The sequence below is a fragment of the Phocoena phocoena genome, chromosome 3 (assembly GCF_963924675.1).
Source record: "Phocoena phocoena chromosome 3, mPhoPho1.1, whole genome shotgun sequence".
NCBI classification, from domain to species: Eukaryota; Metazoa; Chordata; class Mammalia; order Artiodactyla; family Phocoenidae; genus Phocoena; species Phocoena phocoena.
Window position 1 is genome coordinate 77,005,679 of NC_089221.1, and position 17,344 is coordinate 77,023,022.

At 37.1% G+C, this 17,344-nt stretch overlaps 1 protein-coding gene across 5 annotated transcripts in view; it reads right to left on the minus strand.

Annotated features, from left to right (window-relative positions):
• MCTP1 (multiple C2 and transmembrane domain containing 1) overlaps positions 1-17,344 on the minus strand; it is a 533,762-nt gene that overhangs the window by 301,339 nt on the left and 215,079 nt on the right. For 3 of the 5 annotated variants that reach the window (XM_065875060.1, XM_065875059.1, XM_065875058.1), the window contains exon 2: positions 5,327-5,441. In XM_065875060.1, the coding sequence (XP_065731132.1) occupies positions 5,327-5,441 (115 nt within the window). Of the gene's footprint in view, positions 1-5,326; positions 5,442-17,344 lie in introns of those variants that run through there. The other 2 variants (XM_065875061.1, XM_065875063.1) reach the window with 1 other exon arrangement.

A 17,344-nucleotide genomic window follows, 5' to 3' on the forward strand; every position in this document is an offset into this window, starting at 1 on the left:
TTGTAGGGAATTGCTATCACCAAACATATCTACACGGATTGCTCTTTTTTTTCTAACAATACAAATAATCTTGTCAAGACATGACTTTCAAAACATGACAGATGATAATATAGTCCTGAAAAGCCCAACCCAATTAAAATTAAAATGGCAGTTTAAAAGAGAACTACATATGACAGTTGTCAAAGGGCTGCCAGATAAAACAAGGAACTCAGTTAAATTGGAACTTCAGATAAACAACAAATAATTTTTTAGTATAGGAGTACTCCAAATAGCACATGAGAGATATGTATGTATCTATATTATTTATTTTTTATTGAATAAATTTGACATGTAACATTGTGTAAGTTTAAGGTGTACAGCATGTTACTCTGATGTACTTATATACTGTAATATGTTTGCCAATGTAGTGATATTTACCACATTACATAATTATAGTATAATATTATTATCTATATTCATTATACTGTGGATTAGATTCATGAGATATATTTATATTAAAAGATAATGGGTTATCTGAAATTCAAATTTAACTAGGCATTGTGCATTTTTTATTTGCTAAATCTGGAGCCCTACAATTGCAGCAGAGAGACTGCACAGCTCACTCAAAGTCACACAGCTAATAAAATGTTGAGATTGGCTTTGAAATTATGTGGTCAGATTCCCTAGAAGGTCATGTACTTTCTAGTCCATCAGGCTGCTTAAAGCAGGTATAATAAAACTTTGAAAAAGGCAGTAGCATTCCAAAAAGCTACCTGGTTGTTCTGTAAAACAGGTTATAAAAGTGGAAGAATGATGGCCAGTTTTGCCTGTTGAGCCCACCTCAGTGCCTATTACATATAAAGATTCTGAAGATGCAAAGTTCAAACAACCTTCTGGCAATGGTGGGGATGGTGGAAATGAGTTTTCCCTTCCATTATTTTGTGCAAGGGTGAGATGGGACATGGAAGGCATAGGCATTTTGGTTTCGCTAGGCAGTAGGTGAGGGTATCAATGTAATAAATGACAAGAGAGTGTAATTTCTGCTAATTCTAATAGTTACACAAATATTTTTGCTTACATGCACCTTTTTCCAAAGTCCACACGGCTCCTAGTCATCAGCAGCCTTAAAATCTCAATAGGTTTTTGAACCCCCCTCACCCAGTTGACCTCAGATGCTACTGGACATTCTCCAAACCATCCCTCCCATTTTCGTTTCCTTCTCCAGTTCCACAACCATAATCCCCATTCAGGCCCTCAAAATTATATATCTACATCTATATCTGTAGATATATAAAATTCACAAATCTGAAGGGACCCAATGCTATCTATCCAATCATATGCTTAACACCAACTGTTATTTACAGGTGGGTCTATGATAAATTTTAATCAATCCCCAACTTAACTCAGGTTATGATAAATTTTAATCAATCCCAAACTTAACTCAGGTTGTTTCCTCTGTTTATATATCTCCTCTCATATCTACCAACTAAAAACTTCATAAATGCCAGGCATGTGAGTCAGATAGGGAAGCTGGATTAGAGTTTGCATTTTAAACACTTTGGGATATTCTTCACTTCTACAAAGTAATATTTTCTCTCCCATATTTCTTAAGAACACGGCCCTCTCATTTTATGTTTAAAAAATTCCTATTTTGGGCAGAGGCATCTGGAGAGAATAAATTGCTACTACAAGAAAGACAGTGGTGCATACACAATGCCATCCAGACCCACAACTGTGGAGACACGGAATGGTGGAACAAGACTGTGCATGCACTGCCTAGAGGGCAGATGCTACTTAGCTCAGGTAACTGGCATCATATGTTGCCAGAGTTTGCCTGATGTTTTCTCATGATGACATTGACTTTATGCATTGTTGACAAGAATGCCACACAGGATGTCCCTTTCTCAGCACATCATATTAGCAGGGTCATCACACCTGTCTGTTTCATTACTGCTGATGTTAACTTTGCACTTGGTTAAAAGGATGTCTTCCAAGTTTCTCTACTGTAAAGTTACTTTTTTTCCCCTTTGTAATTTGTATGTATCTTGTGGGGAAATACTTTGAAATGATGCAAATATCCTGTTTCACATCATAATTTTACACATATAGTTTTAGCCTCAATTGATGATTTTTGCCTCTAATAATTTTTTTGTTGTTGCGGAATGCGGGCCTCTCACATGTTGTGGCCTCTCCCATTGCAGAGCACAGGCTCCGGACGCGTAGGATCAGCGGCCACGGCTCACAGGCCCAGCCGCTCCGCGGCATGTGGGATCCTCCTGGACCGGGGCACTAACTCGTGTCCCCTGCATCGGCAGGCAGACTCTCAACCACTGCACCACCAGGGAAGCCCTGTAATGATTATTATGGTGGTGTAAGGTGATTTCTATTTTCCTGTCTATATTTGTTCATTAGAATTCTACCATAAGGAAAAGCTTTACCTTATCTCACACCTATTTATTTATTTAATTATGTATTTACCAGTATGAAATCATAGATATTTATATTATTCTATGGGGTATAATCCATTATTACCATTATTTATTTTGTTGCTGAAATTGTCCCAGTTTTGATCATTAGGACCTCCTTTAAGTTGGCTCCTATTTCATTTTGACATTCTGACATCAATTTTTCAGTACTTCCTTACCTTCTTGCACTGCAAAATGTTCCAGGCTTATCTTGTACTGTCCCTGCCCCAGATCTGCAATCAACCATTTCTCCAGGAGCCCTGCTTACTTTTACTGGAGGAATTGTATTTAGAAACCAAGATCTGGGCCAAAAGTATGTGGATTTCTACTTTGTCATGACACCTTTGTGATGACTTCTAGGCCCTCTCAGCAGAGAGATCACACACACATCTCTATCCATCTTAATTGCTATCTATCTGTATATATATTAGAAACCATCAGTTCATACCGATACCTTTCTAACACCACAAGGTGTATTCTAGCTTTCCCCCATTCCATGTCTTTGGCCTCTTTCTCCAGCAGTAAGAAATCTGACTCTTTTTATCTACAATATACTTACTTAGTTGCTCATTCCTAGCATATGCAGTAAGTAGTTTCAGAATTGAAAATCATTCTCTGAAGTACATTATTTATATATCGTTCTTTTTGTCTTGAGTTTTATAGTGTATAACCCAAATATGGTTTTACTTAATCACTTAGATTAGTTGTTTTATTCCCATTCCCCTGAGGTGTGGTTATAGATATCAACAGGATGCAGAAACATATCTATCTATGTATCTATCCATCCTTCCATTCACTCATTCAATTCTTTCTGTAATATTGCCATGGTTAAAGAGTTAGAACTATACAAGAAAGTTTACTTGTATAGTGACAAGTATATTGTTGACATTCTTGTCAACAATGCATATAGGACTTCCTCCCTACCCCTTTTACCCCATTCCTATCCCACATTCTGGACACCTGTTCTTACTGATATTGTGTTATATTATCAATCTCATTCGTTTCCGGATTTTACTTCTGATATTCCTTTTTGTAGAAATGAACAGATAATGCATAATCCCTTATACTCCCTTCTTTCTTACCTAAAACATTTCATAATGTTGATACCCTTTGCACTTTGCTTTTTCACTTAATAATATGTCCTGTAACACTTTCCATATCAATTCCTAAAGATTTTCCTTATTTACTTTACAGTTGCATATTATTTCATCATGTGGGTGTACCATGGCTTATTTAACCACCTCTTCTATTTATGTGCATTTTATAATTACAAAAAATTCTGCAGTAAATAATTGTGTGCATATGTATTTAATATTGTTGAGAAGACATATCTAGGACTAAAATTTTGATCTCCTGATGCCTGGTTCAACTCTGTTTTAGATCAAATGTTGTAATGTAATGTAATTAAGATTGCTCTGAAGACTAAAAAATGTTTTATAAATACAGTGAAATAATACTATGGTAATAGTATTATTTTTGTCCTCGAAGCTAATTGTAACTTCTTTTTTTTTTTTTCTGTGGTACGCGGGCCTCTCACCGCTGTGGCCTCTCCCGTTGCGGAGCACAGGCTCCGGACGTGCAGGCTCAGCGGCCATGGCTCACGGGCCCAGCCACTCCGCGGCATGCAGGATCCTCCCGGACCGGGGCACGAACCCGTGTCCCCTGCATCGGCAGGCGAACTCTCAACCACTGCGCCACCAGGGAAGCCCCTGTAACTTCTTTTGAGACCAGCAGTTCAATTCCATAAACATTTTTCCTCAGCTACTAAAACCGATGATTAATTTTGAAAATTCCCCCTGTGTTTAAATTCTAACATTTCTAATCATACCTTCATTCATTAAGAATATTCTGATATTTACTAGTTTGTACTTAAACATTAAATCTATTATTTGTATCATCTCTAATCTTACAAAACCCACTGTTATGTTACTCATTTTCTCTAGTTTATTTTTGTAGAGACAGGAGATAAAAATTACAAATTATGGTCTTATTTAGTTCCTTTCCCTGCCTAAGTATGGATGTCAAAAAAAGTGGGAGGAGAAAAACAAGATCCTGTGATTCCAGGAGCACTCTGCAGGTCGTCTGACAATGAGTTAGAAGCTCAAGGGCTCTCCTCCTTCTTAGTGGGAGGAATTACACCCAAATTCAGCTTCCTTTAGGAATGTAGGCCCTCAGATCTCCACATCCCGAAGCAGTGTTATTTCGAAACATGCAAAAGATGCTATACGGTCTGGTTAGGGTCTATCTTTTGTCCTGCCCCTAACCAGGGTTCAAGGAATAATTAACGTACCCCAGGTAAGTTCATCAGGAGATTGCCTTGTGATATGGAATCCAGGAACTAAAGAGTATTTGCCTTGTCTTTTCCTTCATCATGGACTACAGAGACCTGTTTAATCCACCATGAGATTACTGCCAGGTCCAACCAAGCCTCAGAAAATCACTTGCTGGGAATCTCCAAAGTTTTGGTGAGATGTTAGTCCAAGATTCTGCAGTTTCAGGGGATTCAATGGAGCAAATCTATGTAGCAAAAAGTATTTCAGGTCTGTGAAAAGATGAATTCTGATATGGCTTCAAAAATGTGCTTCATCTACTTAACTGATTATGTCACTAATTATATATAATGTAGAGTCTAGTTTGTCAGCAGTTTGGTAGGGACCTTGCTGTCTGGGTTGGGACAATTCAGAGTTTTCAAACTTGCATCATAACCTCTTCCTCTATGGTCACAGGAGTCAGATGATATTTCGAGCCACATCATTGAACCGAAACTTCTGAAACTGATATTATAGTTGACTTTTTTTTAACTTAAGAAACCACAAGGAAAACAAAGTTTGTCAAAAACACAGAGAATAAGCTTCCAGGTGACATTTTTCTTATGTTCTTACCTCCTCGATCTCGGGCAGCTAAACTCTGACCCCTTCTTAATGTAATGTCCAATTGGTACATTCCGGGAACAGCCAAGGGGACATCTGTATTACTGGTTCCAGTAGTATTTATTTTCTGAAAACCAAGAAAAATATACAAAATATTAAATTTATTATCTCTATTTTATTTCCTCCAATGGGGGACCATGTGTAGCTAAATGCAAACTCCAAGAATTAGTCAATATAATAAATCATCTTATGAATTCACATAGCATCATAATCACACAGTTCTCTGAAGGTTTTGAAATTCATGAAATTATTTAGACTCAAAATAAAGACACAGTAGTTACAGGAATTCATGTTTTAACTCAGATTAGAATAACACATAAAATATGAAAAACATTTCCCATGGAAAGTCCCACATAATTCAACGAAGAAAGACTAACAAAGAAATAGTGTCTGAAGTAGAAACACAATCAGTGATGAATGGAGAATAAAGGTATGGGTAACTGAGCTGAAAAGTAAAATGATTTATTCAGGTGACTTTGTTGATTCATTTGTTCATGCAAAGGGGCTCATACTGATGGATTACACATGTCTATTTTAGCCCCAACATAAAATATGATGCAATTATACAGAAATAAATTCAACCAGCATTTTGACAGTACTTGCAAGAAATAAATTCTCAGTAGGGCTAAATTCCTAATGCTGCTTTCTATGGACTAAAGGTGCACAAGCTATTTCTAGAACTAAAAATCTTTGCAAGCCTACCTCTATAGAATATCTTTAGCGACAATATACTAGGCATTGAGTTATAAATGCACTAGCAAGAGGAATAACTATTATTAAAACAACATAAGAGAAACATAGAGTGAAAATTTTACAGGTCATATTATACTTTCTGCCACGTTGAATACAGCAGGAAAACTTACTTTTCTTCACATGTTTGAGGTGATTTTAAATCCTTATAGTTTTTTTCCAATTCAAAAAGAAATATACTTTTGTTTTGGAATAATATGCATGGATAAGGTAAAATAGTAGATACCATTCCAGCTCTTTAATTCTATAGTTTACATGAAATACAGCTAGAAAGCAGTTTTTTTAATGTTTCAAGACCAAGATAAGGAGATTTCCTATGGGAGCAATTATCATTTAAAATAAGAAGCAGCACAACTCTGACTGATAACCTAAACTTATCATTTCTCCTCTGGTAGTAATAAAAAAGAATTCTTTTTTTTTCATGATATCCCTGTTTCTATGAATGATAGCACCATTCCCCCAGCCACTCAGGCTAGAAATCTACAAGAATTTCCCTCTTCCCACATCCAAATAGTTGCCAAATCCCATCCACTTCATTTCCACATTACATCTCCTGGTTGTCTTTTTCTTTTAATTCCTTTTTTTCTTTCTTTTCTTTTAATTCCTTTAACCAAGAATTTGGGTCAGGTCTTCAAACAACAGAGGAGTAAAAGGTAAAATGATTTTCTTTCACTTTCCTCAGACATCCAACTGCCCCACCTCCTTGGGATTACCAATTTTGACAATTTAGGGTATATCCTTCTACATTTTGAACGTCTTATACAAATACACATACATACAGGTTAATTTTTCTGTGGTTGAGTTTCCAGTTTTTGTTTGAGCAAAGTATTACATTTTGTTTATTATTTCACAATTTATTTAACTTAAGAAAAATATCATGGGCACTTTTCTAATCAATACACATAGATCTATTTTTTTTTTTGAGGTACATGATTTTCCACAGTGTTGGGACTCCCATAATTTCTTCAATTATCTTCCTAATGATGAACATATGAGTTGGCTTCAGTATTTGCCACTGCAAAAGAACTTGTGCTTTTATTTCTCTTACAGGATGAATTTTTCCAAAAAGTTTTAGGTAGTTCACATTCCTACTGAAAGTGCGCAAGTGTCTATTTCCCATATCCTAGTCAGCACAGGATGTTACTAATTTTCAAGTTTCGTGGGCAAAAACATTATTTTTCTTCAAAACACATTTCCAGCACTATGGTAAGGTGTCTTGAAACTAGCATAAATGGTAAGAGAGTGATAGCTCTTCACTGGACCACACAGATGATTCCCACTTGGAAAGAGGAAGCCAACCGATGTCTTCTGAATGCCTTTTCAAAGAACAGTTTGTATTTGGGTTTAACTAATAAGCAAGATTTAAATTAAAATCCAGCAAACATTTGTTAAGCTCCTAGTATGTTCTAAGACTTTCTTGAGGCTCTATTATATATATATATATATATATATATATATATATATATATATATATATATATATATATACATTGTTTCAAAATAAATCCACTAACAAATATTAAATGTAGATTTATTACTTTCTAAAAAATGGAATAAAATCTATAGGAAAGTAGAAATTTTCTGCTGACCTTGCATCCTCTTCCAGTGTTTTGACAGGTACCTTAAAGGCAGAAAAGTTTGAATGCTCAGATATCTTTATTTTTTGTAGCTTTCACTGCTCTATTCAGTGCTTCTTGAAGTTTATAGCAAATAATTTACAGAGCATCTGGTTTAACATTTTAAAATGTATACTACATGAGCAAATTAAGGAATTTCCAAAGGTAATTTTAATTATACCAGATTTTCCACTTTTGCTGTTTGAGAATTCAACACCTAGTTAAGAGATGACTTCACTGGACTTACATTTATTGGCTTTTTAAAGCCTGAATAATATTCCATTTTGTGTATATGTATGTGTGTGTATGTGTGTGTGTGTGTGTGTGTGTGTATTTATAGATCACATTTTCTTTATCCATTCCTCTATGACAGGCATTTAGGTTATTTCCATATCTTGGCTATTGTGAATAATGCTGTGATAAATGTGGGAGTGCAGATATATCTCCAAGAAACTGATTTCATTTATTTTGGATGTACAGAACCTTCCCCATCTTGTTCTCTATGTATTCCTATCCAGCCTTCAAGGACCATTTAATTAGCACTTTATATATTTCTTGTCCATTATCACATTATATCTCAAAATGTCATATTTTCCAGTTTAGATTGTAAACTTTTAACAACAGGGAATAGGGTGTTTAAGCATCCAACTGAACACAAAATGTGATGGAGACTATGAGGATAGAAAATGTCTTTGCGGGCATGTGTGTCTAGCTGAGTAGACACACACATGGGGATCTATAACAAAGTTGGCTACTCCATGGGCACTTTTTTCTCTCTCCTCTCCTGTGCCCGTGTATGGCATCTAATCTGTTTTGGCACCTTCTATCAAAAAAAACCTTCTCAATACAGGTGCTTTAGGCCGACATTAACAATTGATCAAAATTGCACTTAAAATGAAACCCTGTCCACTCAAGAGCTATCCTTAAAGACAGACTGTGATATAATGGAGTTATTAAGTCATTCATGAAAGAAGACCAATTATTGTGGGAAAAGAATCAGAGGTGGCTTCACAGAGATGACAATAGAGCAGTCTGAAAACAGGAGTAGGACTTTGACAAGTAAAGATTTGGAAGAAGGGAGGAGGAGAAAATCAACACAAGCCCAACGGTGAGTAGTCACAAGAGGGTGTGTCATTGGATTGTGTGAGAAATAAGGTGGAAAGGAAGACTGATATTCAGTCATGCCAGCCTGAGAAGAGTTTCAACCTGTGGGCAACAGGAAACCATCACAGGCTCTTGAAGAGAGAAGCAGTATAGCCAAGACTCATTTAACAAACATTTATCGCCTACCTTTCATGTTTCCTGTTCTGGACTAAGTGATTAGATTTCAGAAAGGAGGAAACTCGGCATTTTATCTCTGTAGGATGGATGAGAGTAGAGAAATCCTGTGGATACAGGAATTATTTAAAAGGTTTTACGACAGTCCAGTTTAAGTCACAAGGGCCTGATCTGGTCAGCAGAAATGGAAATAAAAGATGAATTTGAGACATTGAGGACAGTCAATCAACTGAACTGTCAACTGACAAGATGTAGGGGATATGGGAAAGGGGTGGATGAGTCACACAGAAGTTTGAGCTGAGCTCCTGGGAGATTGGTAATGTCAGCAGCAGAGAGCAGAAAAGAGAGGAGGCGCAAGTTCCAGGCCACCCCTGTGTCAAACTCCAAGGATACCCCCAACTCTAGCAAAAAAGAAAGTCAAGAACTTAAACAGATCTAGAGATACATCTCCCCTCAGGCTCAGTGAAATGGTTCCAAGAAGAAAATTGGATTATGGAGGGATACTAGAAATATAATTTTTATGGGTATAAAGTATCTTTTTCAAATGTTTATTAAGTTCTCAAATGTAAGGATGTATTAGGAAAGATGTGTCTGAAGTACCAGGCACTCACACAGCTCTAAAACAGACTTTGTCATTTAAAATATTTTTTATGTTTTCTCAGATTTAACATTTATTTAGTGACTATTATAGGAAATTCAAATACTCTTCCCCGCACTAAACTGCCATGTCCCACATTTAGATGGGTGCTGCTATTTTTTTAACCACTTTACTGAGGTATGATTGATATGTAAAAAGCTGTACGTATGTAATTTATACAACTCCATGAGTTTGGGAATAAGTATACACCTGTGAAACCATCACCACCATCAAGGCTACAAATGCATCCAACCCCTTCCAAAGTTTCTTCCCACGCCTTTTATATTATTATCATTTGCGTGTGTGTGTGTGTGCGCGCGCATGTGGTGAGAATACTTAACATGAGATCTACCCTCTTAGAAAATTTTAAGTATGCAATACAGTATTTTTAGCTATAGGCACTATGCTATATAGTGGATCTCAGAACTTATTTATCCTGCATAACTGAAATTTTGTACACTTTGACCATTACCTCACCATTTTCTCCTCTCCTCACAGCTCCTGGAAACCACCATTCTACTCCCTGCTTCTATGAGTTTTACTATTTTAGATTCTATATGTAAGTGAAATCATACAGCATTTGTCTTTCTGTGACTGGCTTATTTCACTTGGCATAATGGTCTCCAGGTCCATTCATGTTGTTGCAAATGGCAGATTTTCCTTCTCTCTTAAGGTTGAATAATATTCCATTGTATGTACATACCAAATTTTCTTTATCCATTCATCCGCCAATGGACATATAGGTTGTTTTCATATCTTGGATATTGTGAATAATGCTGCAATAAACATGGGAGTGCAGGTATCTCTTTGAGATCCTGATTTAAATTCCTTTGTATAAGTACCTAGGAGTGGGATTGTCAAATCACATAGAACCATAAAAGACCCTGAATAGCCAAAGCAATCTTAAGAAAAACAGAGCTGGAGGCATCACACTTTCTGATTTCAAACTATACTACAAAGCTATAGTGATTGAAGCAGTATGATACTGGTATAAAAAGAGACAGATAGATCAATGGAACAGAATAAAAAGCCCAGAAATAAACCAACAGATATACAGTCAACTAATCTATAAGGGCATCAAGAATATAAAGTAGGGAGGGCTTCCCTGGTGGCGCAGTGGTTGAGGGTCCGCCTGCCGATGCAAGGGACACAGGTTCGTGCCCCGGTCTGGGAAGATCCCACATGCCGCAGAGCGGCTGGGCCTGTGAGCCATGGCCGCTGAGCCTGCGCGTCCGGAGCCTGTGCTCCGCAACGGGAGAGGCCACAACAGTGAGAGGCCCACGTACTGCAAAAAAAAAAAAAAAAAAAATGGAGTCGGTATTGCAAAGAGAGCTATTTAAAATGGAGCCTCGAGGCCATCAAAGAAGCAGGGTCGTGCACGTCCTCACTGGGTAGAACCATAAACTTTTGAACTGGGCCAAACCACAAATATTCTAAGGACACTGCAAGAAAACCTGCAACTTGCCACAGTACCAGACTTCCACCTTTCTCTAGTGATAGCCTTTAGCAACCAAATATGTATACATAAGAATAGCTTCAGTTTGCCAGCAACCAATCATTATTCTTTTGAAACAACTTTTGCAACCTTTGCAATTTTTGCAAACCTAAAGTTTGCCTTTATAAAACCCTGCCTTTTCTCTCCTCCTTGGAACACGTTTTTGACTCCTACTCGAATCTGTGTCTCCCAAATTACAATTCTAAGATCCCAAATAAAGCCTTTATTTCTTTGCAGCTCTGCTGTGATGAATTTTGTTCAACGCTACTTAGTCATCTCTCCTAGTTTCTATGACGTTAGAAATATTTGCACAGTGAAACTGCCATCAAGTGGAAATAAAACGTTTTTAAAACTCAACTTTCAAAAAACAGAACTCAAAAGTCACTGGGATATTCAAAGTTCAATGAAGCTCAAGGATTCACTTGTCAAGGGAACATTACAATTAGTTAGAGGTCAACTGAGTAAATGACTTCAAAAACTGAAACCACACAAAATGAGGAAAATCTATGGTGACCAATGGGCATCCCCCACTAGACATGCTTGTCATAGTGCCTGTCTAATCCACAGCCCCATCTGAAAGGACTGCTTATGCTTGAGTCTATGTAAACTTAACTTCCTTGCCCCTTGTTCACAGCTGATTATTCCAGAGCTGGGTACCTGAACTAGAGGCAGATGATGAATAGGCTGCTCAGTGATAAGCTGTTAGCCAGCAAAACTGTTATTAGGCAAAGGTTGTTTGGACCAAGTTCAGAGAGAAGAATAAGTTGAAAGTGCCTGCTAAGGCCAAATGGTAATAATAGACAGACTGGAGAGGCCATAATGGCCCACGGATAACCCCAAATCAGAAAACAGCTGCTATAATTATAATTAAGTATGGAGTGTATATGTATGTATGTGTGTATATATATATATAGTAGAGGGTAGAGTAGAACTTTGTAGTAGGACATATAGACAGATCAACTGACCAAAGCAGAGTATGATAAACAGCTGGGCAGGAGAGTAAAGATCCGTGAACTCCCACTGCTGAAGGCCCGGAGCAGCTGGGAACAGAGGGCAGGCTGCTCTGGGCTCTGTGCTCTTGGAGCTCTATCTGACCCCCCATCACCTTCTCACCTCCTTTGGTGAAAGACAGTTGAAGTGAGTCCTTGGCTCTGACAACAGAATAGAGTGACAAAAAAGAGCAACAAGAATGAGCAAAAGAAGCACAGAAACAAGAAAGCAGCCAGGTGACACCGGATGTCCATGAACTGCCAGAGAACCGTGCTACTGGAGAAAGTGAGCTGCAGAGAAAGGATACAGACAGACAGAAATTGTCCCATGCCTTCAACTTCTTCCTCCCCAGTAATGTGCAGTGATCATGGATGTTCACACACAGATGCCCCTGCAGTGCAGGGGACCCAGACAGAGGTCCAACTGCAGGCCATCGCTCCTCAGTTACTAAGTGAGGAAAACTTTGTATTTTTATGACTAGTTTCAACAAGAACTGGGGAAAAGGCTTAGGTTAAGGTAACCATATAATTTATCATTCCAACTGGGATACTTTAGAGACTGAAAGGGAGTGCTATTGACAATTATACGGTGTAAAGAGGCATAAACAGAACTGTCCCAGGTAAACTGCTATATGTGGTTATATGTTAGTGTTATGCATGTACTTAATATGTTAGCATTCAGACAACCAGAAAGATAAACTAAGCAGAAAAGGCTGATCCTCTGGTCATATCAAAGCTTTACTACAGTTGTTTTTGAACTGAACTGCAACCCTGGGTTTAATTCTGGGACTTTGATTTTGCAATAGCCCAAACCAAACAAAATGGATCTATAAATTCTCAGGGCCTACTAAATGGCAATGTTTAACTGCTGCTGAAAAAGTATGAAATTCAGTACTCCCCAAATATCTTTTCTGGGATTCCCACAACACTGATTACTCATCCTGGGCTTGTCCGCTAACTTGCTTCTCTGCAGCATCACTTCATTATCACTGAGAGCCTTCCCACCTACACATACGGTATATAAAATAACCTGAACCAAAGGAAAGCAAATAAAACATTCTCTTTTCCCAACCCTTTTGTACCTGGACCACGCCCTTCTGTAAGTAGACGCTATAACCAAGCCTTGTGTTACAAGAAGCAAATTCTGATGATGAAAGGGCAGGCTTGATATCAACTATTTAATTTCAGCCAAAAATACTTATCCCCTCTGCACTTTTCTCTTCTCATTTTTAAAATGTAATAAAATACCTTACAAAGGACTGTTTTGATTATGAGATGAAATATGTAAAAATGCTTTGTAAATGTAAGAAATTATTTAAATATAAGTAGTTATTTGGGGGCGGGTGATGAGAAGAGCTATTATAAAATAGAGGAAAGATTACAGGAGTCAAAACACAAAGATCTGTATACAAGACCTAGTTATATTATTAAGTTGCTCTGAGCTCTATGAGCCTAATTTTCTTCTTAAAAAAAAAAAAGACACTTGTGAAAATTAAAAGAAATCATGTAATTTAAGGTGCTTTGTAAAGAGTCCAGTGATTTACAAATGCAAAGTAGCTTCTTCCTGATTTTTCAAATAATAATATATATTATGTATGTATTACTACTGCTAGTGTTTATTAATGGTTAATTAGAGATTAGAAAGTAGGTCATGCTTGGGTTGACTCTTCTGTTTTCAGTACTATTATATTACTTAGTGATTATTATCTTTACCATTCCACCAGAATAATATTTGTGAGACCTGAGAGCATGATAGATTTTATTTGTATTAACTCTTCTGACCTTTTGTCTTTTGGTGAGTTCCCCAGCTTGCTCTTTCTTCCCCAAAGAAAACCAAACTGCATTAAAAAGTGCAGAGCTACCTGCAAAAAACCCAACCTCGAGAAGAAAAGGCTTGTCAGAAAAAGGCATAATATACTAACTTGTTTATTGATGTTATCCTCCTTGCCATGAATACTTCTACCAATAAATGTTTAAACAGATTAAGCTAGTTCTATTATTTCCAAAATTGGGGCATATGCAGAGGAAGACACTTCCTTTTAGAGGATTTGAATTTTTGAGATTCTAACAATCTCAGAGAGAGAATCTTGTGTAACAGATGTTAGATTGATGCTAAACATTTGGGATATTGCTGAAAAATACTTCTAGTGTTTTTATGCATTCACACAGATCCAAAGCCTCACCAGCTTTTGTGATGAACAAAGAAACCTTCTTATTAGACTTAAATGCATATATCTACTTTTTTGGGAATAATTCTATAATCTTTACTTTTTTCTGTGAATACAAATACTTTTCATTTGGGTTTCTTTTTCACAACTCTATTATTTATTTCAAAGGAAAGCCAGGAAAAACCAAAGAATCAAAGTAAGATTTTAGTGTTTCTATCAGATATCAAGTTTGTGTGAATGTCCTATCACTCCTTCCAGTAAAATTATACAGGTGTCTTTAAAAAGAACATGAAACAGCCATAGACAACATGACCTCTACTACTACTTTTATTCTAACACTTGGTTTTCTTGGGAGGAAGCCATGGTGATAGCAGTTTTTCTGAAAAAGAAATTAGCAAATTTTAGTAATTAATCTCCACCCCCCACCAGAGTACCCCAAACACCCAAAGCTCACCTCATCTTCATTCAGCATTTCACTCATTCACTCACTCAGTTACTACTTTTCAGTCCTCTACTGGATACACAGCACAGAATCAATGTTATGGAGAACAAAGAAAGATGTTTGAACACATTCTTTTCCTTCAAAGACCATCATGGAGACAGTTTTGCACGTAAAGTTTAAACGCCAACATGGAAAAACAGGACAAGAGGTGTTTCATGGCAGTAAGTGAGAAGTTGTCTCTTTCTCCAACCTGCTGCTTCTTCTCTTTGCTCTGGATGTGGGTTTGAGGCATCATTATGGAATGCCCATCCACCTAAGCTAGAAACTTAGCACCAACTATACCTGGACCCAAGCGTGCAATGGTGAAGTTCTATCAGTTATATTTTGAACATGTTTCTTTGGTCAGCTTTTTCTACCACTCCAGTCTACCCCATAATTCTCTTCTGCATCTCAACTGCCATAACCTCCTGCCTGCTCTCAGGCTCTGACCTCTTCTGTTCACTGAGTCACTTAAAATGGAGGATCATTTTTAATCACATGGGCAAATGCTTAGGAAAAAACAGCGAGGTGAAAAGTATAATGCAAAACCGCATACAGAATGAAATTAACTAGGTTAAATATACCTATGCACTGAAAAAAAGGGAAGGAAATATAACAACACATAAACAGGGGTTATTCTATGGACGATGAGATTAAAGGTAGTTTTTCTTTCCTCTTATTTTTCAGAAGTTTTCAAATTTTCTACACATGTATAGTATGTATTGTTCTAATAATTTCAAGACTTGAAAATGAAAATAATACTATTCTCTGCTGCTTCTACCCTTTGATAACAGTGTTAAGGATTCTATGGAATGGAGTTTTATAAATTTGCTTTGATTTAATAAACGCCTTCACACTGGGCAAGGCATATCAATGTACCACTCTCATTGACATATAAGCTTAATATGAAACTCATGCATATTTTATTCCTTTAAACAATCTCATGGCCACAGGTGCACAGCTGTGGCTGAAGCAGGATCTCATACACTCAGTTGTGCGATATCAAGTGATTCCTCACAGGTATAACCGAAGCACAAACATGGAACTGCCACGGAGCCTGGCACAAAGTAGCCTTCAGTGAAAGTTGTGATGTTATTTAATTATTTACTGTATTTGAAAACCCCGGCAGAAGAAGAGTTTTCAAGCAACGAAATAAATCACATAGTATTGGATTATACTCAAAGTATAAAATAAATAAGCATGATTCTATACTGATATAAGTAAATGATTTGAATACATAAATAGATAAATAAATGGGGAGGAAGAGCTAAGTCGACGGTGCAGAGGAATTCAAAATAATTCACGTAGATACTGCTCCTCAAGGATGTCGGTCACCAACTCTGAAGTGTGGGCCACACATAGTGACCTCCTTCCGAAGACTACGGTGTGGGGAAACCTGGCCAACACTCCCTCAACCAGGTGATCAAGGTTAAAATCAGTGCTGATAAGTCAAATTGATAGTATGCTCCCTTGATGCTTTGTGATGAGAATGGGACTTTACCTCTGCGGCCTTCCTTCCAGAGCCCATAACCTCTGTCTAGCCATGAAAAAACATCAGAAAAACTCAAATTGAAGGACATCTATAAAATATCTGACCCATTCTACTCAAAACTGTGAAGGCCATCACAACAAGGAAAGTCTGAAAAACTGTCACAGCCACGAGGAGCCTTAGGAGACATGAAAGCTAAATAAAATGTGGTATCCTGGATGCGAGCCTGGAACAAAAAAAAGGATCTTAAGTGAGAACTAAAGATTTGAATAAAGGATGGACTTTAGTTAATATTAATGTATCAATATTGGTTCATTCGTTGTGACAAATGTACCATAAGAATGTAAGATGTTAACAACAGGGGAAATTGAGTGTGAGGTATATGAAAATTCTATCTTTGTAACTTTTTTGTAAACCTAAAAATACTCTAAAATAATGAGCTTAATTTTAAAAAGCTTCTGTAGGGCTAATTCTTTTGTGTAGATAACCTAGCGTTTGGTAGGGGCAACCGTTCTAATCTGGTCTTTGCTCAGTAAGTATAATGATACACTTCGTAGAAGGCACGTTAGTGATTGATTAACCTAACCCATCTCACCAACCCCTTACCCTTCTCTCATTTCATAGATGAGAAAAATGAGGGTGACGTATTTAAGGGATACAGTTACACAATAATTAGGCTTAATAAAAATAATTTTCTAGTACAGCTACTGTAAACATTTTAACTGCAGGTAACCAAGAAGGATGAGCCCACTGACCACACATTAGGCTCTAAGTCATAAGACTTCGGTTTTACATCCTACTCATCCATAAAAGTAACTTCATTACTTCTGGCAAATAACTTATTCTCTTTGACCCTCAATTCCTCATCTGTAGAAAGAGGAGGTTGATCTATATATTACTTCCAAATTTCCTTCTTGCTTTCAAAATAGAGCAGATCCCAGTCAGATTTTTCTTTTTTTTAATTTTGGCTCCATCACTCAATAGCTTTTTGCCCATGAATTGGAATGTTCTTGCTTGAGTATGATTTTGTGAGAACAGTATGTCATTCTCAATTATTCTTACCTACAG